Here is a 27684-nt window from a genome sequence, read left to right on the forward strand (position 1 = left end):
TGTCAGTCTATCTCGTTGAAGGTCTTCCTCTTTTTCGCCTACCCTCTACCTTACCAACTGTGATGTCCTTCTCTAGGGATTGGTCCCTCCTGATAACATGTCCAAAGTATGTGGGTCCTCACTTCCAAGGAGTACACTGACTGTACTTCTTCCAGGACAGATTTTTTGGTTCTTCTGGTAGTCCAGGGTATATTCAACATTCTTCACCAACACCACAATTCAAAGGCATCAACTCTTCTTTGGTCTTCCTTATTCATTGTCCTTCTCTCGTATACTTATGCCCAGAAAACCCAATGCCCTCGAGTCGATTCATATGAGATCATTGAAAATACCATGGCTTGGGTCAGGTGCACCTTAGTCCTTAAAGTGACATCTTTGCTTTTCAACACTTTAAAGAGTTAGCAGCAGATTTGCCCAGTGCAATGTGTTGTTAGATTTCTCGACTGCTGCTTCTGTGGGCATTGATTATGGACCCAAGTAAAATGAAATTAGGAGGCGCAGTAAGAGAAGCCTCTATCTCTTAACCCAGGTGGTGGGTACAAGGCTGTGTTCACTTTGTGATCATTCATTGAGCTTAAGTTTATTACTCATGCACTTTTCTATGTGTTATACTTGAATACAAGAATTTATTACCAAGAATCAGTGGTGCACTTCTTAGTATATCCGTCAGTTTGCTCTGTCTGATATTTCACTGTTTCTGTATTTTTCTACCTTTTTAAAATTTCTTATGTAAGCTTTTCGTAGAGCAAGAGCTTGTTGATATTATGTTGACTAACAGTCAGAATAACTCCATAAATAATTATGAAGGCGGTGGTAGCGTGGAGACTTGAAAGAATTACTGCCCTCCCTAGCAAGCCCAATTTACTCACTGGCATGGCCCAAGCAACAAAGAATTCTGGATTATTTCCTACCAATGTTTTTAAAATAGCATTTACCATCATATCTGTTCAAAAGTCCATTTATCACCCACATCCGCATTCTATCACAATATTTTTCGTTAACTGAAATGTCACAATTAGATCCTGTCAGCTTTCTCCAGTTCTTTATTTTCTTGTGCAACCAGCCAACACTGGAGGAAAATTAAATTGTCATTCACCTCACAGAGACTTCTTTTTAGCATATCGTTGTTTTATTTGACTACTGAACATAGATAAAGGCGCAAGCAAACTTCGAAAAGAAAATGGAAATCAGTACACAAATATGGTATCTGATAACCTGACACACTTAGTGACGAAAATGATACCCTGTAATTACTCTTTAACAAAAGCCCAGAGAGCTAAATTAAAGCATTAAGTTAAACCCCACCCACCCTTTCTGCACCATTAAGTTCCATCATTCCTCAGAAAGGTTTAGATGGTTCTATTTTGTGTTCTAGTTTTAAGGCAATTATTCTCTAGTTAAAGTTGGAAGAGGCTGCAAAGCTTTCTGCTCTTGATTTGCTAATGACTTAGTTACAAACCATTTAAAACGCAGCGTCTTACAACTTTTTAAAAGATCCAGAGAGTTGCTTTAGAGTGGATCTTTTTGTTATTCCAAGTTAATAGTAACAACTACTACCGCTATTACTACACTACAACTATCATTTATTGATTCCATCTCTGTAGTAGACACTGTGAAAGGAGTTTACGTAGACACTGTATTGCTTTGTTTAATCATTACCACAACCTGGAGTGGTCGGTTCTGTAATTCCCATGTTCCAGATGAGGACACAGAGGCATAGATTTTAACCCAAAGGCTACACAGCTAAAAGGAATTTTGAGCTTAGATCAAAACCTGCGCAACTTAAATTACGTGCTACATCAGTGCCCCAAATGTATTTCTAGTGTACAGCTATACATTTGATTGTTGATGTGTTTTCTATTGTGGTAGTGAGTCAGAATGAAATGGACGGTAACTCACAACAATGTGGTCGTTGCTGCTGTCACCACAGCCCCACCTTAGCCACTTGTTCATGCAGATACACAGCATGGGAATAGTCCCTTTTTGTGACTGGTCATGGCTTTCTAGGTTTTAGTACATTGATTCTGGAAGTTGCATGGTCAATCTAAAGCCACGGAATTTTCTCTTAGATTCCCCATTGCTTCACCACTCTTTCTTGTACTGTGTTCTACATTACCAAAGCTATCACTGCCAGTTGCCATGGAGTCAGTTCCTACCCATGACGACCCTATGTGTGTCGGAGTAGAACTCTGCTCCATGGGGTTTTCAGTGGCTGAAGTAGATCACCAAGTCTTTCTTCCAAGGAACCCCTGGGTGGGCTCAAACCTAACCTTCCAGTTAGTAACTGAGCATGTTAACCATTTGCATCACCCAGAGGCACTGCTGTGTACTTTTAAAAAACCATACCCATTGCCGTCGAGTCAATTCCGACTCATAGCGACCCTATAGGTCAGAGTAGAACTGCCGTATAGAGTTTTCAAAGAGCACCTGGTAGAGTCAAACTGCTGGCCTTTTGGTTAGCAGATGTAGCTCTTAACCACTACACCACCAGGGTTTCCCTGTGTACATTTAGGAGCTCAAAAATGTCTGTAGATTCTCAGTGATAGGATTTTCCTGGTAGCCATGGTTTAAATGTGAATTTAATTTGTTTGTCTGAGAGGTCTGTTATGTTATAAATATCCATCTCTGCGAGATGGCCCCAAATCAGCCATTCTGTGAGCCTTCGCCTTCTTGCTGTACATTCAGAAGCAGTCTATGCAGTGGGTTAGAGTTTTTATGAGAGCCTGTCACCTTTATTGTGTGCTAGAGCTGTTAATATGAAATACTCCTTAAGTCTTGTTTAAAATTTCTCAAATCACTTTTACAGCACTTTTTCCTATTTGAAATAATATACCTGCTTTGTATTTTTTTTTTTTTTTGTATCCGTTGCCTGTCTCTACTGTAAGTTGCATGCTAGCAGGGACTGAGTCTTGTGACCACTCTATTGCCAATACCTAGAACAGTGGCATAAAGCAGACATTCAGATATTTTTTAATGTTTCTCAGAGATATTGAGGGGACAGTTGTTTCCCCTGCATCTTCAATGAAGCCATGTTCATTTGGGATGAAAAGCCCTCGTTTTGTGTGCGACTTGTGGTAGATAAAAAGAGAACATTTAGGCCTATCCCGTAGAAATATAGAGCTTCTAAAGGCCTCCTGAGAACTATAATAACTGTGTATGTTTTTCTTAGCCTTTATTTTTCTGCTGTGAAAACATGGATGTCATTCACATGGGCACGCTTTAATGGACATGAGCCAGGACACTGTTAGTTACAGGACACACAAACTCAATTCAAACTAGCTTAAGCAAAAACAGGCATTTAGAGGCTTTCACCACCGCTCATCTGTCAGTTTGTTGTACTGTGATAGCTTGCATGTTGCTATGATGCTGGAGGCTATACCACTGGTATTTCAAATACCAGCAGGGACACCCATGGTGGACAGGTTTCAGCAGAGCTTCCAGACAAAGACAGACTAGGAAGAAGGACCTGGCCTGTCTACATCTGAAAAATTGGCCAGTGAAAACCTTGTAAATAGCAATAGAACATTGTCTGATATAGTGCTGGAAGATGAGCCCCTCAGGTTGGAAGACACTCAAAATATGAGTGTGGAAGAGCTGCCTCCTCAAAGTAGAGTTGACTTTAATAATATGGATGAAGTCAAGCTTTTGGGACTTTCATTTGCTGATGTGGCATGACTCAAAATGAGAAGAAACAGCTGTAAACATCCATTAATAATTGAAACATGGAATGTTCAAGTATGAATCTAGGAAAATGGGAAGTCATCAAAAATGAAATGAAATAATTACAAAGATTGATATCCTAGGCATTAGTGAGCTGAAATGGACTGGTACTGGCCATTTGGAATTGGATAATCATATGGTCTGCTATGCCAGGAATGGCAGATTAAAGTGGAATGGTGTCACATTCATCATCAGAAAGAACATTTCAAGATCTATCCTGAAGTATAATGCTGTCAATGATATGATAATATACATAAGCATACCAGGAAGACCAGTTAATATGAGTATTATTTAAATTTACACACCAACCACTAAAGCCAAAAATGAAGAAATTGATGATTTTTACCAAATTCTGCAGTCTGAAATAGATCAAACATACAATCAAGATGCAGTGATAATTACTGGTGATTGGAATGTGAAAGTTGGAAACAAAGATGGATCAGTAGTTGGAAAATACAGCCTTGGCAATAGAAACAATGCTGGAGATCACATGGTAGAATTTTGCAAGACCAGCAACTTACACATTGCAAATACCTTTTTCAACAACACAGACAGTGACTATGCACATGGACTTCACCCGATGGAATACACAGGAATCAGATCAACTACATCTGTGGAAAGAAACCATGGAGAAGCTCGATATCATCAATCAGAAAAAGGCCAGGGGCCAATTGTGGAACAGACCATCAGTTGCTCATATCCAAGTTCAAATTAAAGCTGAAGAAAATTAGAACAAGTCCATAAAAGCCAATGTATGACCTTTTGGGTATATGTAGATATTTCAAGTATATATTTAACACACTGAACACTAATAATCGAAGACCAGACAAGTTGTGTAGTGACGTCAAGGACATCATACATGAAGAAAGCAAAAAAACATTAAAAAGACTAAAGAAAGAAAAGACCAAAATGGATGTCAGAAGAGGCTCTGAAACTTGCTCCAGAACTTAGAGCAGCTTAAGCAAATGGAAGAAATGATCACGTAAGAGAGCTGAACAGAAGACTTCATATGGCAGCTCAAGAAGACAAAGTATTATAATGAAATGTACAAAGACCCAGAGTTAGAAAACCAAAAGGGAAGAACACCTTAGCATTTCTCAAGCTGAGAGAACTGAAGAAAAAATTCAAGCCTTGAGTTGCAATATTGAAGGATTCTATGGGCAAAATATTGAATGACGCAGGAACCATCAAAAGAAGATAGAAGGAATACACAGAGTCACTGTACCAAAAAGAATTGGTTGACGTTCAGCCATTTCAAGAGGTAGCATATGATCAAGAACCAGTGGCATTGAAGGAGAAAGTCCAAGCTACACTGAAGACATTGGTGAAAAACAAGGTTCCAGGAATTGACAGAATACCAATTGAAATGTTTCAGCAGATAACATTCACTCGTCTATGCCAAGAAATTTTCAACACAGCTACTATGACTGGAAGAGATCCATGTATGTGTCCATTCCAAAGAAAGGTGATCCAACAGAATGTGGAAGTTATCAAACAACATCAGTATCAGACAAAAATAAAATTTTACTGAAGGTGATTCGGAAGCACTTGCAGCAGCACATCGACAGGGAACTGCCAGAAATTCAAGCCAGATTCAGAAGAGGACATGGAACAAGGGATATCATTACTGATGTCAGATGAATCTTGGCTGAAAGTAGAGACTACCAGGAAGATATTTACCTCTGTTTTATTGACTGTGCAAAGACATTTGACTGTGTGGATCATAACAAATTGTGGATAACATTGCGAAGAATAGAAATTCCAGAACACTTAATCACGCCCTTGAGGAACCTGTGTATAGACCAAGAGGCAGTTGTTCAAACAGAACAAAGGGATGCTGTGTGGTTTAAAATCAAGAAAAGTATGCATCAGGGTTGTATCCTTTCACCATATTTAGTCTGTATGCTGAGCAAATAATCCGAGAAGCTGGACTATACGAAGAAGAATGTGGCATCAGGACTGGAAGAAGACTCATTAACAACCTGCAATATGCACATGACACAGCCTTGCTTGCTGAAAGTGAAGATGACTTGAAGCACTTGCTGATGAAAATCAAAGAGTACAGCCTTCGGTGTGGACTGCATCTCAACATAAAACAGAAACCCTCACAACTAGACCAGTAAGCAACATCATAATAAGTGGAGAAAAGACTGAAGTTGTCAGAGATTTCATTTTACTTGGATCCACAATCAATACCCATGGAAGCAGCAGTCAAAAAATCAAATGACATATTGCATTGGACAAATCTGCTGCTAAAGACCTCTTTAAAGTGTTGTAAAGCTAAAGTGAAAAGTGTCACTTTGAGGACTAAGGTACACCTGACCCAAGCCATGGTGTTTTAAATCACTTCATATGCATGCAAAAGCTGGACAATGAATAAGGAAGACCAAGGAAGAATTGATGCCTTTGAATTATGGTGTTGGTGAAGAATATTGAATACACCATGGACTTCAGAAGAACAATCCTCCTTAGAAGCAAGGATGGCAAGACCTCATCTCACATACTTTGGACATGTTATGAGGAGGGATGAGTCCCTGGAGAAGGACGTCATGCTTGGTAGAGGGTCAGCAAAAAAGAGGAAGACCCTCAATGAGATGGATTGACACAGTGGCTGCAATCATGGGCTCAAGCATAATGACGATTGTGAGGACGGCACAGGACCAGGAAATGCTTTGTTCTATTGTACATGGTTGCTATGAAACTGAGTGGACAGCACCTAACAACAATAGGCTCTCATAAGAAAAAGTCCAAAGGCTGATCTCCAGGCAAGACTGGATCCCAGACTTCAAATGGTGGAATAGGGAATATGTCCCGCCATCTCTTTGCTGCTTCTCTGTCTATTGTCTTGTTGTCTAATCCAGCCCCTGGGAAATTCCTGTTTGCAATATGGTCACTGCTCATAAACAAAGCCTAGGTCCAAGAGTAGATTCTGACCTGGCTTGGGTCTTATGCCTGCTCTTGTATTGGAACTAAAGGAAGGCTTGTTAGTTGCTGTCAAGTCGGCTCCAACTTATGGCGACCTTGTGTATAACAGAATGAAATGTTGCCTGGTCATATATAATTTCCATGATCTTTGATATGTTTGAGCCCATTTTTGTGGCTATTGTATCAATCCATCTCATTGAGATTTCCTCTCATTTTCACTGACCTTCTACTTTACGAAACATTTCTAGGGATTGGTCTATTTCTAGGGGTTGGTTTTTCCTGATGACAAAAGGAAGGCTTAACTAACCCTCCAAAACAACATGAAGTGAGTCGCCCGTGGGAAAGAAGAGCTAAGTTCTCAGAAGAAAGGGGAGAGGAAAAGCATGTTAGCCCAACAGAAATCATAGCTACCACAGTACATTACTAATGGTTAGGCTTTAACTCTTAATGGTTCATTCTGTAAGTATTTATTGAGTGACTACTTTAAGCCATGTACACCATCTCTTTCCCTTTCACTCTAGAAAACATACATGAATGAGATTGATCTTAGAGAGATTACCTTGAATTCTTTTCAGTCTATTGTTTTTGTAAATTATTTGCATGTTTCATAGTGAAACTATTTTTGATAACATTATATGCAACATACCTAATATCTGATTGTAACACTCTAGTTAGCAGGTATTTGTATTCTTACTAAATTCCAAGAACCAAAACGGGAAATTTTACTCCCAAAAGATTGAGAATTGCTGTTTTAACAGATAAAACCCCAGATCTGTGTTGTAAAGATTGGCTACACAGAATGTAATCATCACTTTATAGTTAAAACTGGTTTTAAAGAGCAAGAAACAAACTATTAATAAACCAATCTTGTATTAGACATCTTGACATTTAGACTGACTTCTTGCAAATAAAACAAGCAAATTTAATTTTCTGCTTTACCCATCAGACACTGTATAGATGCATTTTACAGTCACATCTTAAAAAATGTGATAAGAAAAATTTCATCTCTTTATGTCTGGCGTGTCTGTTCGTGCTGAAAACCATAATCAACTTGGATGTGACTAAACTGAGAGAAATTTCATATCGCTTTTTTCTATCTCCATTTTACTGTGTGATCTTTCTAGGTAGTTGATTTTTTGTGTGTCTTCATTGAAGCATTCTGAAGTTACTCATTTCTGCTACTTAGATGAAGCTTATTTTTCCTGCATGGAAATATCAAGAAGAAGAATTGAAATGTTCATGGTTCTCATAGTAAGAAACAGACTATGAATAAGAATTTTCTCTTTATCCTGATCTGACTTTGAATATTTAGAGAAAACACCCAGTTTGTAGCTTTAGCTAATGGCACTACAGTGTCACACTTCTCTGTTTAACATTCAGCTTTGTTAATCAAGAAAACCATAGATTGGCTCCTTGCATGTTGATTAAATTGATTACAGCCGTAAGCTTTGATAGCATTTTTTTTTCAAGTGTCTCTAATTAATCAGACAATGCTTGATTAGTTTTTTTTTGTTTTGAGGAGATAAACTGGCTTCCTTGAGAATTTTCAGCCGAAAATGATTCCCCTCCAGTGAAAGGTAAAGGATAAGTGAGTCACTGTCTCACTTTCCATGAGGCTGAGGCCTTTTATCTTCCAGCAACTAAAAAAGAAATCTTTTGAAAAGCAGATTAAAACATAATATTAAGCTTCTTTTCACATATTCACGTGAATACATCTCCTAGGATGAAAAAAGTCTGGGTGTTCCCTGCAAGCTTTTAGCCTGACTTTCCCTGTATTGTAGAGTATCTTCCCACTTTTCCATTATAACCATTCTTTGTCAAGTTATACCATTGAATTGTCAGAGCTGACATTTTAGATTTCAGCCCAGGAGCCATTTGTTTTAATAACCAGACTTGTGAATGACGCAGTAAAAGAAAAAAAAAAAGCCACCACCCATTTTATGAGTCATAGCTATAGCATTAGATAAAGCAAGCTGTTGTTTATGCACACGAAAACCTGACTATTTCCAGGAACATTACCAACATTTGTTGAAAACTCAAAATGTTCTGCTTTTGTCATTGAAGTTCATATTTCCAGTGGGGAAGGCTGCTATGATCTGCTCTGATGATACAAGTGGGCATGAGGAAGGCAACCCCTTTTGAGGGACCAATCTAGCACCTCTTTCCAGTAAATGCTTTGACCTAAAACACTTTTTAGATCTTTTAAACCTGTGTTTCAGAAGGGTTTACTTGCAGATCACTTGTCAAATCAAAAGTACCTGAATAGAAGTAGTCTGCCTTTAAAAAAGAGGGTAGTAAAAAAAAAAATTTTAAACAGAGCAGAGAGGGGAAAGTGAAAAATAAGTCTTACTTCTCCCACCCCCAACTCCGCTCCTACTCCCAGACGTGATGACGGTTAACAGTCTCTTGGGACTTCTTTTGGCTACATATGTTGGATGAGACTCTATACTGTTCTACAACTTGCTCTCGTAATTTTTACTGAATACCTCTTGGACATTTTTCTGAATCCACACGTAAATTGGCCACAGTCTTTGTTCGGGGCTGGATATTAATTCATTGTTTGGCTATACCATCATTTTTCACCCAGTTCTCTGCTGATGGACTTCTAGGTGGTTTCCAGCTTTTTGTTACCGTAAGCATTGCTGTAATAAACATCCTGTGCGCCTATCTTTGTGAGCTTGGGCAAGCATGTTTATAATAAATTCCTAGCAGTAGAATTAACTTGGCCAAAAGGTAATTTTGATAGATATTGCCAAATTTCTCACCAGTTCCACTCCCATCAGCAGTGTATGAGAGTCCTCATCTCCCTAATCTCACCCAGACCAAGTTTCATCAAACTTTGTAACTTCTGCCAAGCTGATGTATGTCAATAAAAAAAAAAAAATAGTATCTCATTATTTTAATTCTCATTTATTTAATTGTATCCAAGGCCAAACATCTTTCCATAGGTTTGGTGGGGGGGCATTTATATGTCCTTTCTTTTGACTCATCTATTTACATCTTCGCCCTTTTTTTGGGACTATGTGTTATATTTGCTGAGTGTCCCAGGTATCGCACAGTGTTGGGCGAATGGGCACTCAATAACTATTTAAATTTAATTTAGATAGTACATGAATGGGACACCCAGAAAGAACCTAAAATATCCCTTATTAGAGTGTAATACCTTTGAGTCAAACAACTATCACTAGAGATCTTCTCTCTTAGAGGATAACAAAAAGAAGATGTCTTCTCAGGAGACTTCTGTGCATTGCACGCTTTATTTTGATGCAGCGAGAAATAGATTTGGTCAAGGGAGAGGTTCCCTTGAAGGAGTTCCCATGCAATGAAGCTGACTAAAATCTTACATACATTTAAATATAGTGACTGTCAGGAAACCATGTGGTTAGAGGTGACTTCCAAGGAGAAGGGGAGGGAGGAGTTCTCGAAGGACTGTCTCGAAGAGAGATTAAGATTAGACTTGTCCCTTGAAAACCCCAAGAGGTAAAGGTAGGAGAAACAGATAGAGAAGAAAAGAAAACAGACTCTGCCTCAACATGGAAAAAAAAATTTTTAACAGTCAAAACTATTTGAAGATGAATGTGGTCTTTGGAAGCAGTAGTTACCCAGTGACTGACGGCAATCAAATACAGATGTTATGGAAGGGATTAAAAAATTAGATGGCTGTTGGAATAGTAGATTTTAAGGTTTCTTCCAACACTGGGAATCTGGTTAGAGACCTCGTGAGGAAAACAGACCAAAATAAAACAACAAAAGTATCTTCATACTTACTCTGTCCATCTTAAACACACACAGAAAACCCTGCAGCTTCTAATTGGAGCTTCCAGTTTCACATGGGAGATGAATCCTATGAGAAAATGCTATTGAGAAGTCTTTTTGTATGTTTAAATTTGAAAAAACTAAAGAACATTTATTTTCTTAGTCTTTATGCTAGTAAATACATTTCCGAACTAGCATTCTGTTTTCTGAGGCAGAAAATTAGATTTTTCCACCTTGGCTATAAAGAAGCAGGTGTGTGCCCCCAGATTCACCCCAAATTATGTATGTACCAAATACATGATGAGGAAGCAGCATGTTCCCTGACAGTGAAGAAAGTGCAAGATGGAGGGAAAGTGCACAGTGCCTTGCAATAAATTTTTTTTTTTTTTTTTTTTTTTTATAGCAGCAGTATTTATTGTTACAGAAACTAGGCTGGCACAGGGACTCTTTCAATAGCCATGAGTGCCTGTTCTGTGCAGTGGGTCAACAGTGGGTAACCAGTCACTCAGCTAGGTGCTAGTTAGAGTCAAATTGGGGAGCATTCATTAATCAAATAAGCAAATAAGGGAGAAAATAATTATGAGCAGAGGCAAGAGCTCTTGAGGAGAAGATCACAGTTGTTCTTTGAGGAAGAGTAACAAGGGAACTTGAGCTAGAATGGGGAGGCAGGTGTTAGGGAAGACTTCCTGTGAGTGTGATGCTTGAGCCGAAATCCAAATGTTGGCTATGAGTTCACCAGGCCAAGGGAGGGTAGGAGTAGGGGAGGAGAGAATGGGCTAGGCAATGGGGCACAACCCGAGCAAAGCCCCCATGGTGGTAGGGAGCATGGCACACTCCAGGAATGGAGAAAAGACCAGTATAGGTTGGCATAGTGAGTGAAAGCAGGCAGTGCAAGATGAGGTTGGAGAAATACCTAGAGACTAGTCTGTGCAAAGCCTCAGTAAAGATCGCCACGGTAAAGATTTTGGTCTTTCTCTCAAGTACCATGACTTCCTAATGACAGGGAAGGGTTTTAGCCAAGAGATTAACATGACCAAGTTAGTATTTTGGCTGTAGTGTGGGGAACAGAGGGGAAATGAAGCCAGAATGAATGAATATGAAAGGATCAATTAAGAGCTTTTGCTACAGAGAACAGGAGGCAAGGGAGTTGCTTGGACTTTCGAGAAGTAGATAGATTCAAAGGGTATTTAGGAGGAAAATTGACAGGAATTTTCATAAGAACCTTGAGACTTTTCTTCACAATTCCTTCCTTCTTCTAAGGCAGGCTCATCAAACTATAGCCCAGGGGCCAAATCTCACAGTCTTAGTTTTCTAGTGCTGCTGTAACACGAGTACCACAAATGCATGGCTTTAAATCACCGAAATTTCTTTTCTCCCAGTCCTGGAGGCTGAAAGTCCAAATTAGGGTCTTGGACATGTTGATTTCTTTCTTGTAGGTAGACCCAGATGTTTCTTGGTTCCTTGGCTTTTAGATGATTGTCACATGGAGTCTATCCTTGCCCCTACCCCCATGTGTTCATATCTCTGTGTCTAATCTGCTATTTTTATAACTCAGAAGTGATTACATTTAGAACCCACCCTGCTCAGGTATGATCTAATTAATATAACAAAGAAAACCCTATTCCCAAAGAGGATTACATCCATAGGTATAGGGTTAGGATTTCAACACTTATTTTGGGGGGATACAGTTTAATCCATAACACCCATCTATTGCCTGTTTTTGTAAGTAAGGTTTTATTGGAACAGCCACGCCCATTCATTGACATACTCTTGGTGGTTGCTTTTGCACTAGAATCAGAGTTGAGTAGTTGCAGATCCCATATGGCTCATAAAACTTAACGTATTTATTATCTTACCCTTTGGAGAAGAAGTTTGCCAAGGATGGTTTTTACACTACTTGAAACATTTCCATGATATGCCATGGGAAGTTCTTGATTTAAGGTCCAGGAGTCCATGAATAGGCTTTAGAGAATCTCTGACCTCCTGAAGAATGGGCATTTTTCTAGGAATATAGCCCATAGTTTTCATCAGCTTTTAAGAAGAATCTGTGATCCCTCAAGAGTGGGATATTGCCCCATCCCTCTCCCCAGGGATGTAGAAGATTTTTAAAACTCAAACTTCTTTCAATGAATAAGAAATGTATACCAGTACTGAGTGATAACTGTTATTAAGTGTTGGATATAAATTGCTGCAAATTGTGAAATTCTTAATATAAGGTCTCCTGTGCAAAGTATTTTACTGGGTTGGCTCCTCTGTAAATGAATGTAAATGAAAGATGTATGATAATTACTGTCACGTTTTAGATTTCTCAAATACTCCTCCAAACAATTATTTGAATGTATGCAAGATTTTGGATAGCTTCATTGCAAGGGAATTCCTTCAAGGGAACAAGTGGATGAGCTGGTCAGCCCACAGCAGCAGACCAGACTTGACCCACAGTCCATAGTTTGCCAACTCCCGTGATAGTTAAATAGAGAGAGAATGTGATAAAACACTGAAATTGGAGGACCTGGGTGAAGGATATACAGAAACTCTTTGTACTCTTCTTGCAACTTTCCTGTAAACCTGAGATTATTTAAAAAAGAAAAAACTACAGAAAGAAGAGTGCTGTACTTTCCATAGCTGCTGCTAAGAAAGAAAAACATTAATCAGATCATTGGCCTAAGAAGTGAGTGTCTTGCCTTTCCTAGCAGTCACACAACTCCCACTGACATTTCCCCCATGTCCATGGACCTCGAGTAGTGTAGTTTCTGATGTGTAGTTGGGGTGCCATTGTTACCTTTCTCCTGTTCATCCTTGCTCCCCATCACTCTTCATGAGTAATGAGGTCACTGGACTGGTAATTTTTATGTGACTTTGTAATTTTCTATAATGTGGGAATATTTTGGTTTACTGTAATTAAATGGACTAAATAAAAGGTGCTTACCAGAAAATGCCCCATTAGCTTGGAAGTCTGTGACACATCTTTTCTGATGTCCTTAATGTATTATTATGAATTCCAATTACACAGCACCCTCGCCCGTCATAATTGAGTGATAGCTAAGGTGAGCAGGAACTGAACATACGTTAAAATATTACGAGTAGGAATTGGGTAATTTTTATATTAAGATACTTTTTAAACTGGAAGAGTGAATGACTTCTACTTTGTAGACTTGTAGTCATTCTTCTGTCCTTTACCAGTTTAATTCAAACAAAGCCAAATGTTTCATCATTGTAGGAAAGGCCACACCATGATCTTCACTGATGATGAACATGATGGTGGTCATAGCTGACGTTTATTGAATGCCGTGGTCATAACTGACATTTATTGAATCCCAAAACTTTGTCCAGATCCATTCCAAATGTTTTTCATCCTTTTTTTTTTCATTTATTCCTAACAAACAAAACTCTGAAGTACTATTATTATCTCCCATTTATAGATGAGGCTTAGTGATGTTAAGTGACTTGGCCGTGGTCTTATGTTAGAAAACGTGGAGCCGTGTTGGCCTGGAGAGCTGGTTGGAACTTCTTCCATTGTAGATAAAGCCAGAAGGAAATGAAGTTTTAGAAAGAAGGTCTGTAGTCAAGAGGACATCCTGCCATTGAGAAGAATAAAGTAAATGATACAGGATGCTCATATCCATGCAAGAAATAGAATTCATGATGGAAAGTCCTTCACATTCCCCTGCCCACTCCCACTGAAGAAGTTCAGTAGCAAATTTAGAGATGAGAAGGGCTTGAAGGAGAAGACATAGTGATTCATTCCTTTTGGCTGTCACCCACTTCAACTGCACCCACCCAGGTATCTACTAAAGGGAGCAGGGAGACTGGAAAGAGTTGAGAAGGAGGGAAAGTAAAAAGATCGGGAAATGACATTGGAAGTTCAAGGCAGAGGGACAGAGAAGGTAGGAGGTGCTTCTGGAGCGGTTTTGCCACCACTCATATTAATGAATCACTTTGGGGCCAGACTCCCCTCGCTCTTCCGTCCTTTGCCCTCCACTGATCTAAAGCCCGGAGTTAAGACACCCTGACTCTGACGTTGTACTGGTTCCATGACCCCTCCAAGACTAACTTCCATTTTGAGTCCCCATATGGAAAGTTATCATCCATACAAAGAGCCATGTGACTTTGTCAGGATTTCTTACCCGAAGGCCATTAGGAGTTTTGTCTGTGCTATTTCTTCTCAGTTATTGAAATAACTTTCTTCCTTATGCGAAAGAAACAGTGCTACAGTTTAGTAGCAACAGTAAGAAACTTTGAGAGTAGTCTTCATCATTTAAATGACATATTTATTGAACAAAGTAGCCAAGTGATTGATTCTATAGAAACCCAATCTGCAAAACAGAATACAGGTAGTCCCCTACTTACAACAGACTCCAGTTACGAAGAACCACGCTTGCTTGTAACTCTTTTTTTGTTGTACATCTTTTCATTAGTAATATGTACTACGTGCAGTGTTGCAGCATGTACTTTGCTGATGTCGTTATATCTGTGCATTTATGTTGGTGTTTCCAACCCTCAAAGACAAATAAAGATCAGATTTGTAAAGATACTGAATAAAGAAACCTAAAAAAAAAAAAAATGAAGTATTCGACTTAACTTCAGAACTGACTTGTGTCAAAGTCATGGGAATGGAACCCTGTCATAAGTTGGGGACTACTTGTATTAACATCTGCACAGCTTGTCTTTCTAAAACATAAAGGAGGAAAAATGTTTCTTTGTGGAATCCCCTGGGAATTAAAAATCCAGGGCAAAAGTAAAATCTTTATATGGAATTTCAAACATGTTGCTCATTCACCTTCTTTCCTTTTTAGGGACTGGCTAAATATGTTCAGCCCACCAATTGTTCCTCCCAGTCAGCAGCCAACCGAGCAGCATCCGGATTCTTCAGGAAGTTCGAGTGCTCAAGGTGGGAATATGAAAAATGCTATGCATAAAAAAATAAAAATAATTAGCTATAAATAGAGAAAATCAGTCACTTTGAGATGCCACTGTTTTCATTAAAAGCTAATCACTTGGACTTACACACCCAAAATGAGGTAAGCTGTGCTTCATTTTTCTAGAATGATGGGTTCTTTGCAACTGAAAAGAAAATAACAGAGAAATTACCCTTGTTCTTCTAAAGCTTAATCCCAGGGTGAAGAACAGTTTAGAGTGTAAGAGCATGGCTTTGATGTCAGTAGACCTTATTCTGAGTTCTGGCACTACCAATTCCTAGCTGTGTCACCTTTAGGAATTTGGTTACCACATCTATAAAATAAGACTAAAAATAGATCATATGTACCTGAAAGTTTTTCCTGAAGATTCAGTGAGGTGGTATATCTGAATTACTTAGAATAATAAAAAAAAAAAATTAATAGTGCCTATTTAGTAAGTTTTTGTTTTTTTTTTTACTAAATACTAGCTGTTGGTATTATTGTAAAATGGATACTCCAACATCACTAAGATACATGTTTTCACTAAGACAAAGGCTGTCACATAGCTAGTTATTAATATAAAAGTTGGAAGGAAGCAGGAATGAAAATTTGCCTAGGTTCCTTTATTGGCGGGAGCCTTAAAGATGAGCATTCGTATCTGGTGGTGAGTGGGGAGCATGGCTGTCAGGAGTGCGTGGAGGAGGCATACATAAAAGAGTCTTTGGTGAAATTGGAGGAGGTGCAGGGCAATCTAAAGTGCGTAACTGGAGTGACAAAGAGCCTCAGGGGGACTCACTGAAACCATTTGCTGGGTTGGATTTTGAAGACGAAACACTATACCCGAAGTTAAAAAAAAGCAAAAATGGAACTGAAACCAATATAAATTGCTCTAACAAAGGTGCCAGTTACTTTTCCTCCCCATCCCAGGGAGAAAGTGGAGCCTCCTATTTGTCTTGAGGTGTGGAGGATTCAGACTGAGAGCTCATACTCTGAGCTGTACGTTTGGGCTGCCCGAGGGATGGAGATGTCTCTGTGATTCACTATCTAAAATAGATCATGCCCCTCAAGTTATGAATCTTTCTAGAGGTGTACATTTATAATTACTAATGACAGAAAAATAGGATCTCGGCTGTCAGGAGGAGACCTTGCTGTGAGGAGACAAGTAATATGTTAATTGTCCTAAATAAGCCACAAGAACTGAGGTTGTGATCCTTGAGCAAAGGCACCCAAGATATATTTTAGTGATGAGTGCCTGAAAAGATGACTTGAAGTCACCATTGCAAATCGTACTCCTAACAGTAGGGCTTCAACTATGCTGAAGGTGAATAGAATTTTCTTCCAGGGCAAATTAACGAATTAACTTCAGAGAAGGATCTTAGGACCGTCCTGGCCACTGGTAACCAGGCCTGGCACCCTCTGCCTGACAGCCCAGATTTTGGTCAGCTGTGATTTGCTCACCTCACCCTTCTCTGATATGCTTAGGAGATTTGTAGCTAATTAATACCATCAAAAACCAGTATTTCCTGTTTGGTTAATCTTTATATGTTAACAGCATGGTTTTAGACAGACAGCCTAGCACAGTGTAGACTGACCAGTAAGCTGAAATAGTGTTTCCCTCTACTCCTATGAAGTGTTTGCAATAGAAAAATAATGGGCCCCCGTTATCAGTTTATAACATCAGAAGGGAAGAGGGGCAGGACTGTGGGCAGCCTGGCACACTCCCTGGGTTCCTGTTGTAGAAAACCATTCATTTAGCACATACTGTGTGTGCTTACTTGATGGCAGCTGGTTTGGGTTTTTTGGTTTATGTACCAGGCACTGTGCTGATTCTGTTAGATTTAGCCTCACAACACCACCATGGGGTACTTTTTTTTTTTTTTTTAAGGCTGAGGAAACTGAGGCACAAAGTTGTTGAGTAACTTGCCCAAGGCCCCACAACTAATAAGGGCCAAAAAAAAAAAAAAAAAAACCCAAACCTGTTGCCATCAAATTGATTCTGACTCATAGCGACCCTGTAGGTGCCAGAGATAGGATTTAAACCCAGGCAGCCTAGCTCCAGTGCTCAATCACTTTTTGCTTTTGGAACCAAGTGAATTGATTTCCTACTCAAAAAATACCCACTGCCATCCAGTCGCTTCTGACTCATAGTGATTCTACAAGACACAGTATAACTGCCCTGTAGGGTTTCCAAGGCTGTAATCTTTACGGAAACAGACTGCCGCATCTTTCTCCCACAGAGCAGCTGGTGGGTTCGAACCACCTACCTTTCCATTAGAAGCTTAACTACTTTACCATCAGGGCTCCTTACTCAGAAAATAATATATATAAAACCAGGAGTGGAGAATTTGTTTTTCTATTGAGAGTTCCTTATTTACAGGGAAAAAGTAAAACATCTCAAGGGCTAAGTGGTTAAGTTCTTTTCTTCATGAAAATTAAAAAAAAAGTAGACCTCTAGTTGCTGTTCGTTTTAGCCCTGAACCCGCCTCCCCTCCTCATTCATGTTTGTCAGAAAGGACAGGTGGCCACAGTTCCTGAGGGGTCCAGTTGCTGGTGGTGCCCACATCTGGGGCACCTCTGTGTCAGTGAGTAGCTGAGTGAAGGACAAGATCATTGGAAAACAGAACCTCCAGGTTAGGGCATCTGTATCTCCTAGAAGACCTTCCCTGACAGTCTCATCTAAGTAGCTCAGCCACCTGCACCTCTGTTCTCTCTCACTTTGCCCTTCTTCATGGCTTTTCCATGGTTGGCAAACCATGATTTGTTTACTTGTTTATTGTCTTTCTTCCTCAGTGAGTTCTCTAGAGCAGAGACTTTGCTCGTTTGTGCCCTCCTGGCTCCCTAGTGGCCAGTGCAATTCCTGGCATATAGCTGATACTGTCTAAAATCTTATGAGAAGGAAGACAGGCCGGGGGGGGGAGGGGCAGGGGAGTGGGGGGGCAGGGGCGGGCGCATGCCATGTTCTTTACTATTCGTTTTTTATAAAACCAAAACAAACCAAACTCGTTGCTGTCAAGTCAATTCCAACTTTTAGCAACCCTATAGGACAGAGTAGAACTGCCCCATAGGGTTTCCAAGGAGCACGTGGTGAATTTGAACTGTTGACCTTTGGTTAGCATCTGTAGTTCTTAACCACTATGCCACCAGGGTTTCCATTTTTTATAACAACCTTGAAAAAAGAATAGGGTAATTCATTGAAATCTGACTTTCAACTTCCCCCACTAACTATAAGCTTAATTGCTTATAGTTTATGAACTACGGTTCATAAACTATAAGCAATAAAAACTTTTTCAAAGAAAATCTCATACAGTATCTCAATATATAAAAGATAAAAACAGAACTACTGTGGTTAAAGGGGAAGTTAGGGTCCCAGAACCCTGCCTTAGGCTCTGAAGAACAAGTTTAAAATGCAGATGCAGCCCAACCCCTTCAATTTTCCTAAAGAGGTAAACGACTTGTCCAAGGTCAGGTGCCCAAGCAGAGCCGGTGCTAGCATTAGGACCTGGGCTTCTGCCATGTCAGTGCTTTTCCACAGAACCATTTCACTGGGACAAGAACTTAAATTGTGAGGGTGGGCTCCCAGGAAAAAGGTGTCTCTTTCCATGGATTGGTTGCTGTCTTAGTCATCTAGTGCTGCTAGAGGAGAAATACCACAAATAGATGGCTTCAACAAACAGAAGTTTATTCTCTCACAGTCTAGTAGGCTAAAAGTCCAAATTCAGGGCATCAGCTCTAGGGAAGCCTTTCTCTGTCAGTTCTTGTCATCAATCTTCCCCTGGTCTAGGAGCTTCTGTGTGCAGGAACCTCAGGTCCCAAGGATGCACTCTGCTCCCGGTGCTGCTTTCTTGATTGTATGAGGTCCCCCAGTCTCTCTGCTTGCCTCTCTTTTATGTCTCAAAAGAGATTGGTTTAAGGCATGATCTAATCTTGTAGATTGAGTCCTACCTCATTAACATAACTGCCTCTAATCCTGCTTCATTAACATCATGGAGATAGGATTTACAACACATACGAAAATCATATCAGATGACAAAATGGTGGACAATAACACAACACTGGGAATCATGGCCTAGCCAAGTTGACACGTATTTTGGAGGACACAATTCAATCCATGATGGATGCCTATCTTCAGACTTCTAGGATAAAGATGGTAATAGCTAACATCCACTGAATCTTCCTGTATTCCAGGCCTGACCAAAAAATCATACCTGTTTCTGTTGAGTCGATTCCAACTCATAGTGACCGTATAGGGCAGAGGAGATTACCACATCTTTCTCCCAAGGAGCAGCTGGTGGGTTCAAACTGCCGACTTTCAATTGAGCACTTAACCACTTCACCACCTGGGCTCCTTTGTTCCAGGCCTTCATATGCATACTTCGGTTTGATTCTCACAACCACCTACTGAGGTGGGTACTGCAGCTGAGAGAGGTGAGTTAGTGTGCCTGAACCTCCCCGACCTGGAGAGGCCAGGTTGTATTTGTGCCCCTGGAGGCATCGCTGTACTTTAACAGCAGGCGGAGACAGCCTGACCAATTCATAATTCTAGGAAACTTGCCGCAGGCCATACAAAAGTAAGTGCATGAGCTATTTCTGGCCCTTGAGTCGGAGGTTCCTGTCCCTCCTTTATGCAGAAGGAGTTTGTGTCACAGCCGCAGTTTCTGATCGGCCAAAATGTCTCAAGTGGGTAAATACCACCTCAAAGTGCATAGCCATGCAACCCATGCCCTTGGGCCAGAGAAACGGCAGCTCCTCCCAGTCTCTCCTGGGCCATAATATACTGAGGGATTCCAATTACCGTGAGTACAGGTGCCCTTAACACTTGCTAAAAATGCGTTTTCCTGGAGTTCATGTGAAATGTGAAAATGGGAAGTCAAGATTTTCAGAACTTACTCAAGAAAACTACCAAACTGACCTTTTGAAAATGAATTGTACTTTGCAGGAAGAATAGTTGTCAATTTCTTTTTGGCACATGTTCCTTTGCAGATATGACCCTTAAATTATCCATGCTTCCCAACTGCAAAATGGAATAAGAGTGGCCTCTCCCTTCAGGCCTGTGGCTCCCTCTTGCCCTTATGTAGACTTTGAGTAAGAAGGGCGTCCAGGAGGGTTTTTAGAGTTGCCAGTGTCTTATAAAAATCACATTCTTTTACCCTTTTTATGGCAAAGCCACACAGGATATCCCTTTATGAACATTGATTAATCTCCCAAGAGACATAAATAGGCAGTAGAGTGGTTTTTTTATAGATGTAATATCCAAATTGCTTGTAAATACAGAAAACCTGTGGCTCGTTGCAGGTAACCGGCGGAGGGGAACCTGGCCGCCTGCTCTCACTCCACAGGGGATTCCTTTCCTGGTCCTCCTCTTTACTGCCACAGCATGATTTAACATTTACTTAATACTGGAGCCCTGGTGGTGCAGCAGATAAGAGGTCGGCAGTTCAAATCCACCAGGCGCTCCTTGGAAACCCTATGGGGCAGTTCTGCTCTGTCCTACAGGGTCACTGTGAGTCGGAATCAATCAGTGGCAGCGGGTTTTAATTCCCTGCATCTAAAAGCAGTTTTATTAGTTATCTCACCAGACTTCTGCCTCATCAAACAGCCACGGTACCACCACAGTGCTTAGCATGGTGCCTGGGAAATAGTGAACACCCTGTAAATATTTGCAAAGAAGTTGGTACCTTCAAGTTGATTCTGACTCATAGTGACCCAGGTGTTTCGGAGTAGAGCTGCACTCCATAGGGTTTTCATACATGTGGTCTTTGGAAGCAGATAGCCAGGATTTTCTTCCCAGGCAACTCTGTGTAGGTTTGAACTGCCCATCTTTCTCTTAGTAGCCCAGCACTTAACGGTTTACACCACCCAAGGACTTTCCCCAAAAAGCTGTATTGATGATGTTATGGAAAAGTAGTAACAGAAGCTAGCATTAATAAACCACCTACTTTGTGCCTGGGACTGTGCTGAGTAATAATAGAGGCTAGCATTAATGAGCTACCTGCTGTGTGCTCGGTACTGTGCTGAGTTTTTCTGCACGTTACCTCACGGTGGTTTCTCCCAGCAGTCCTCGGCATCAGTCATTATGTCCTCGTTTTGCAGCTGCAGTTAAGGAGCTAGCCTGGTCACCAACCCACTGAGTGTGGACCAGGACACTGACCCAGGCCCACCTGACAGGGGAGTTCATACCCTGAACCCCTGTGCTGTAACCTGACCACAGAATTCCCAGTTAGGGTGATAAGAAATTCACAACCAAAATGTCCAGTGCAATTATCTAAGTAGTTCGGCCTGCTTTAGGCTGAGAATTTAGGAAGTTCTCTTTCTTAGAACTTTTTGGATAAGAACACCTTCATAGTCCTCTCCATAGATCCGTGGAGCCCTCATCTTAGCTCTGAGCTAATGAAACGATGCAGTGTTTACAGCATTCTTGAACCCAGAGCTCCTGCCCCTTCTTCCTGCGAGGCAACCAGTTGCCTTTGGTCTCTGATTAAGCTTTGAGGGAGGGGGTGATTATTGCCTCTTACGCAGATATCAGGGTGCAGAGGGTGTCTTCTCTTCTGCAGTGAAGTGATTTGGAGGGAGGAAAACTTCCCTCTCACTAGTGTAAGGAGATGCATTAATTTTGAGGGATACAGGGCGTGAACACTCTGGTCAAAATAAAAAATGAGCACATCGCAGGTATCTGAGGCTCGCTTCCCTACTTCAGAACCACCCTCCCCCCACCATACTGTCCCCCACATGCATCCCAGAAGGTCCTGGCCCAGTGTGTGTTTCTGGCCCCCCTAGCTGGAACTTGAGATCCATCTTCCCGTAGCTACAGTGTTGGCACCACAGCCTGGTAAGGAACCTCCCTTCATGGCCAAGCACACATTTGAATCACCGAACACGTATAAGTAGAGACTACCTGGAAAGGGTGAAATACCAGTAATTCCTGATTAATCATCCAGATCCTTCAGCATGTCACTTTAAATGGCATTGTCCAAGTAAAATTTAAAACAAAAACAGTTGCCTTCAAGTCAACTCTGACTCATGTCGGCCTCATGTGTGTCAAGAGTAGAACTGTGCTCCGTAGGGTTTTCGGTGGCTGACTTTTCAGAAGTAGATCGCCAGGCCTTTGTTTGGCAGCATCTCTGGGTGGATTGACCCTCCAACCTTTCAGCTAGCAGCCAAGCACACTAGCCATTTGCACCTCCCAGGGACTCCAGGTAAAACATAGCCATGGATTTTTAGAAAATGTGGAATGTACTTGTTTCCCACCTGAACTATAATCATCACATGTTATTTGCCTTCCAAAGAACAGTATAGCTTTCTAGTAGGAGAAAGTATCTTTTCATCTTTTTTATGTCATTGTTGGTCATTTGTCTTTCTCCCATTTGAGGGCACATATTTGGTGAGACCCAAAATTAAGTAGTTCACTGTGGGCTTTCCCAGATGTTAGTGCGAGTTAATTTTGCCCCACTGTGAGACATGTTGGTGGGAGAGTCTGCAAGCGCCTGGCACTCAGCAGAATCTTATCTAAAATGTCATCTTTATTGATCGATCCTAAGGCTGGCTCCTCCGAATTGTGATCCCTCACCATTGAATTGTTTAAACGATAGTGTATTAGTACGCACATAGAAATACGGTCAATCATTTCTCAAGATCTATGAGAGAGGAAATGTATTAACTGCTTAAAAAAAAATTCTAGTTGGCAGCGTCAGAAAATCGAAAACCAAGTACAGCGTCTTGATTCAGAGATTTTAAACCTGATAAACTGGTCCCACATCATTTATTTTCAAGCTCGATGACTTAGCCTGTGCTTATAGGTTTCCTATTATCTACAGTTAAAGTGCATTAAATATAGATAATTAAGCAGTTACATTAATTGACTTTCTAAGGGTGGACTGGAGGGATTATTTACCAGAGGAGAGGGCAGCCAATTTTGCTGTGTTTCTTCTGGCACCACGGGTTTTTCTTCTGTTATTGCTGCTGCTGTTAGCTAGTTTCAAAGTGAAACAGGCTGAAAGTTTGTAAATGGATTATTATCTGAGAAGTAATTTTACTTCACTGCAAATGGCTTATTATGTGGAGAAGAGTAAAAGTGTAATTTGGACCCTTGTCCAGATGTTCTTAGCCTCATAGCGGAAAATGATTTTATTTGTTAATTTGTCCTTTTAGAGCTTCTGTAGCCGGTCTGTAAATAGAGCCATTTAGCATTTTGAGGAAAAACAAACTCTGCACTATCCAAGAATATAATTGAAAAAATTACCCCATACCCATGCCCAGTAATTACCTTTCAAAACATTTTCCATTGCTTGACATCATAGTGGTAATTGCTTGATGATATTATAATTTCATCACGTAGGGATTACAATGGCAAAATGATGTAAGTTGGAGGCTTTGAAAATTAAGTTACAATGAAAACAAAACCTTTTATGCATGTTTAAAGCACTATTTCAATGTAAAATTATACATAATCTCACCCAATTTTTGTACACATATCATTGTTGGTGGGATTTTATAATCCATCCGTTTAAAGCTTCAGCACTAAAAACCACAAACCCTATCTTAGACCTCGTGATTGTAGTGCGTTAGGTTCCAGCTCTGTAGCCATCCGTGTTAGAACGAACGCATTTATATAGCAGTTATTGCTCCGGCTTGTATGCATTATGTAGCAAAACCTCTACTAATGAATTGGATCCACCTCGATCCCTTTGCAGTTGAGTAATAAAGACCCATGGCCCATTGCAATGGCTGTTTTCATCTTGAAAGATTCCTGACTAGTTGTAAAATGTATTGAGTTTTCTAATTTAATAGCAGCAACTTAAAATTTTACCTTTTTAGAAAGTACAGCTATAGAATGCACTAAACAGTTCTGTGCAATACAAGCCTTATGTCAGAGCTTCCCCCAACGTCTTGATGGAGTGAAAAAAGAAAGTGAAAGGCAGATACCGAAGATAGCTGTGACTCATAGTTGTTTACCTCAGCGATAGGTGATTTTAACATTATAGCTGATGGAAAAAAGTAGTTTTATTTTTTAAAAAATGCATGATTTCTATTTAAGAAATGTCTTTATTTAAAGATGAATTCATCATACATAAAACTAGCTAGATGCTAATCCACTTTTTTTTTTCCTTTTGGTAACAAAAAGATCCAACGGATAGAGTTTCCAGGTAGAGAATAAGGGATAAATGAGCCTAAGCTAGAGTGTGAGTTGTCACATACTCTTCCAAATCGTGTAATTTTCTGGTTTGCTCTTAGGTCATGTTAACAGCTGATCTTTTGGACGAGTAGCTCTCAGCTCTGACTGCATAACAGAACCACCTGGAGGGGTCTCGTTTCTAGAGTCTAGGATTCAGTTGGTTTGGAATGGGGCCTGTTCATGGCATTTTGAAGCCTTTGGTATAGGGTCGCTATGAGTCGGAATCCACTCGACGGCAGTGGGTGGTGGGTAATGGGGTGGGTCCCCAGGTGACTCTACTGTGCATCTCGGGTTGAGAACGACCACATTAGACTAATGGAAGTAACTTCACTGAATTTCGGATGTTTTCCTGGATGACTCCTCTTCTGTCCCCATATGCTTCTTTGGGCATTCCCCAGGCTCAGTTCTGTGGCTCTCCACACTCATCCTTAAGCACCATCCATTCTCCTGCCTTCAAACAGAATTTACACATCGGGCTTCTAAATCTTTATTTTCAGTCCTGTCGTCCCATCCAAATTCCAGTTGTATGTCCCCGTCTGACTCACCAGCACAGGCATTTTCATGTCCCATTTTCACCTTAGAGTTGATGTGGTCAAAATGAACTCATTTCTGCATTCACTGCCTGAAAGATAGTGCTCCCTTCTCCCAGCTCTGCCATTATTTTCCTGCTTATCCAGGCCAAACCTTGAAACCTTTGACTGAACCTCTTCCTCATCCCTTTCTGGACATTTAACAGAAGCTGTTGATTTTTCTTTGAGAATAAATTTCTTAAATATCCTTCCTGTCAGGACTCTGGTCTGGAACTTCAACAGGCAATACCTAAATTCTGACAGAGTTCTCCTACCTGCTTTGAGTCCAGATACACTTCTGTATCTACCCATCAAACTATCCTTCCTTGGATTTCTGGTCTAGAGTCTTCACTGGCTCCCTATTGCTTAGTATATTGAGTCTAAACTTCATTCCTGATGGTATAATACCAACCTAACTCATTTCCTGAGATTGGCCAGCCCTCTTGATCCACTCAGCAGAGCAGACTCTTCACTCTCATCAACCCTGGTCTCCTCTCTGTTGACCTCCCCCATGAGGGCCTTTTGCTGGCAGTGCCTCACTCCCCCTTTAGTTCCTCCAAATTCTCCCCTTCTCCTGCCAGCTCTCAGGTCCTCGTCCATGGTCATGATTACAACAGCAACGTTTATTGAATACTCACAAAAGTGTACTGAGTGATATCTCCATTAATCCTTTTGGGTACTATGATAGATATTATCCTTACTTTACATATGAGGAAACTGAGGCTCAGAGAGGTGAATTGTCCAACTGTCTCACAGCTGCAAAGTGGTGAATTTGGGTTTTGGACCCAGGTCTGTCTGACTCCATTATCTAAACATTTAACTACTCTGTCTTACTACTGCCTGCCTCTATGAAGCCTTTTCTTCGTACTTCAAGTTTTATTGCTACTTCTGTTCAGAGTTCCTGAAAAAAAAAAGTTATAATCTATAGCCCAGTGTTTATTATTGATATTATCCTTGATAATAATAGTTGTCTTCTGTTGAGCAACTACTATGTGCACTGTGTGATGCATATTACCAGTTGCTGCCCTCGAATCAATTCAGACTCATAATGACCCTATAGGACAGAGTAGAACTGCCTTGTAGGGTTTCCAAGGAGCAGCTGGTGGATTCGAACTGCTGACCTTTTTGGTTAGCAGCCAAATGCTTAACCACTGCACCACCAGGGCCCCATACATACATGTTACCAGTATCTAATTTAATCTTCCACCAAACCCTTTGAAATAGGCACTGGTGTTCCCCATTTATAGAGGAGGAAACAAAGATCCAATGAGGTAAAATAACCTGCAACCTGCCTCAGGTCATTCGGGTAGAAAAAGAGCACGTTTGTTGGATTCCAGAGCCGGTGGGTGCTCCTAACCATTGTGCAGTAGCAACTCTTGTTAAATTCTTCCTTGGCCTTCAGTAGCTGCTTTTGTTTCATGCATGTTCGTCACATTCACATGTCACTGTGCCCACCTCAGTCACACAGCAGGCACACGCTACATACTTATTGATACTGACTTTGTCCAGTTCTCTGAAGTAGTCCAAATATTAAAGGGAGGATGGACTGAATGTCTGAAAGTAAAGGCCACGCACTCACTCCTTTAAATGCCTGATACGCAGAAGCGACCTAAAGGAGTGGGTCGTCTTCAATACGGAAAGACCACTTGAAAAGGATTCTCAGCCTCTCCTACTTTGAGGAGAAGGTGGCTGGAGACAGGGCCCAGGGGACTCCTCATAACACAACAGAAGAAAACAAAGGAAAGGCGGCCTTCTTTCTCTGCGTTCCTGCTCTTAATTAGAAACCGTGCAGGGCGCTGAGGTCAGCTACCGCTATTCATGTGGTCTTTGGCAAAGTTCTGTCATACTTCAAGGATATAAACCACTGTGGCCAAGAGTCACAGAAACTCATCAGAGACACCGCAGGAATCATCTACAAAATTCCCTACAAATGACCGTCCCAGTCCCTGCTTCACCCTCCCTAGACTTTATGTTTCGTTTGCCGATTAGCTTTAATGCTTAGAAAATTCTTCTTGTGCTGAGCCAAAATCTGGTTCCCCATCACTCCTACCTGCTGATCCTATTGCTTCCCCCTGGATCCCCACAGAATCTTCCAAACTTCTCACAGACATCCACCCTTCATAGACTTGAAGCCAGAAGGGCTCCTTTTACCTCCATCAAGCTTTGTCTCTTCCTGAGTTAATAACCCCAGTTCCTTTGGGGCTTGTTGAACTGTTTGCTTCTGCCCTCCCCCGTGGACTCGCTTATTTTTGCCAAATAGTTTTTGGTATAAAAAATAAAATTTCTTTTGTTTCTGAGCCTGACTTTTTAAAATGTAGGACACTGTTAAAATTTGCTACTCTTGCCAAGGTTTAAACTCCTTTCACGTAATAGATTCCAATCAGATGTGTTCTATCACCTTCTTAACAACAATGCCAGAGCATGGTATGGTAGAAAGAACACTGAACTGAGAGTCTGGAAACCTGAGTTTGTCCCCAGCTCTACCTCTAACTCATTAAGTGACCTCAGATGAGCTATTTAACTTTGCAGACCCTGGTTCCCCTATCTGTAAAACGGCCACGATAATTCCTGCCTATTCCACAAGGTTGTGAGGGTCAAATGAGCTACTACATGAGAAAGTACTTTCTAAACCATCAGGGGCTCTGCCAAT

The 27684-nt window shown here is 40.7% G+C and overlaps 1 protein-coding gene across 9 annotated transcripts in view; it reads left to right on the top strand.

The window, feature by feature from the left end:
* Nucleotides 1-27684, top strand: part of CFAP20DC (CFAP20 domain containing) — a 269680-nt gene that overhangs the window by 238942 nt on the left and 3054 nt on the right. For all 9 annotated transcript variants that reach the window (XM_023547565.2, XM_023547569.2, XM_023547566.2 and 6 more), the window contains one exon: nucleotides 15195-15289. In XM_023547565.2, coding sequence (XP_023403333.1) covers nucleotides 15195-15289 — 95 coding nt within the window. The remainder of the gene's footprint in view (nucleotides 1-15194; nucleotides 15290-27684) is intronic.

The sequence above is a fragment of the Loxodonta africana genome, chromosome 22, assembly GCF_030014295.1.
Source record: "Loxodonta africana isolate mLoxAfr1 chromosome 22, mLoxAfr1.hap2, whole genome shotgun sequence".
NCBI lineage: Eukaryota > Metazoa > Chordata > Mammalia > Proboscidea > Elephantidae > Loxodonta > Loxodonta africana.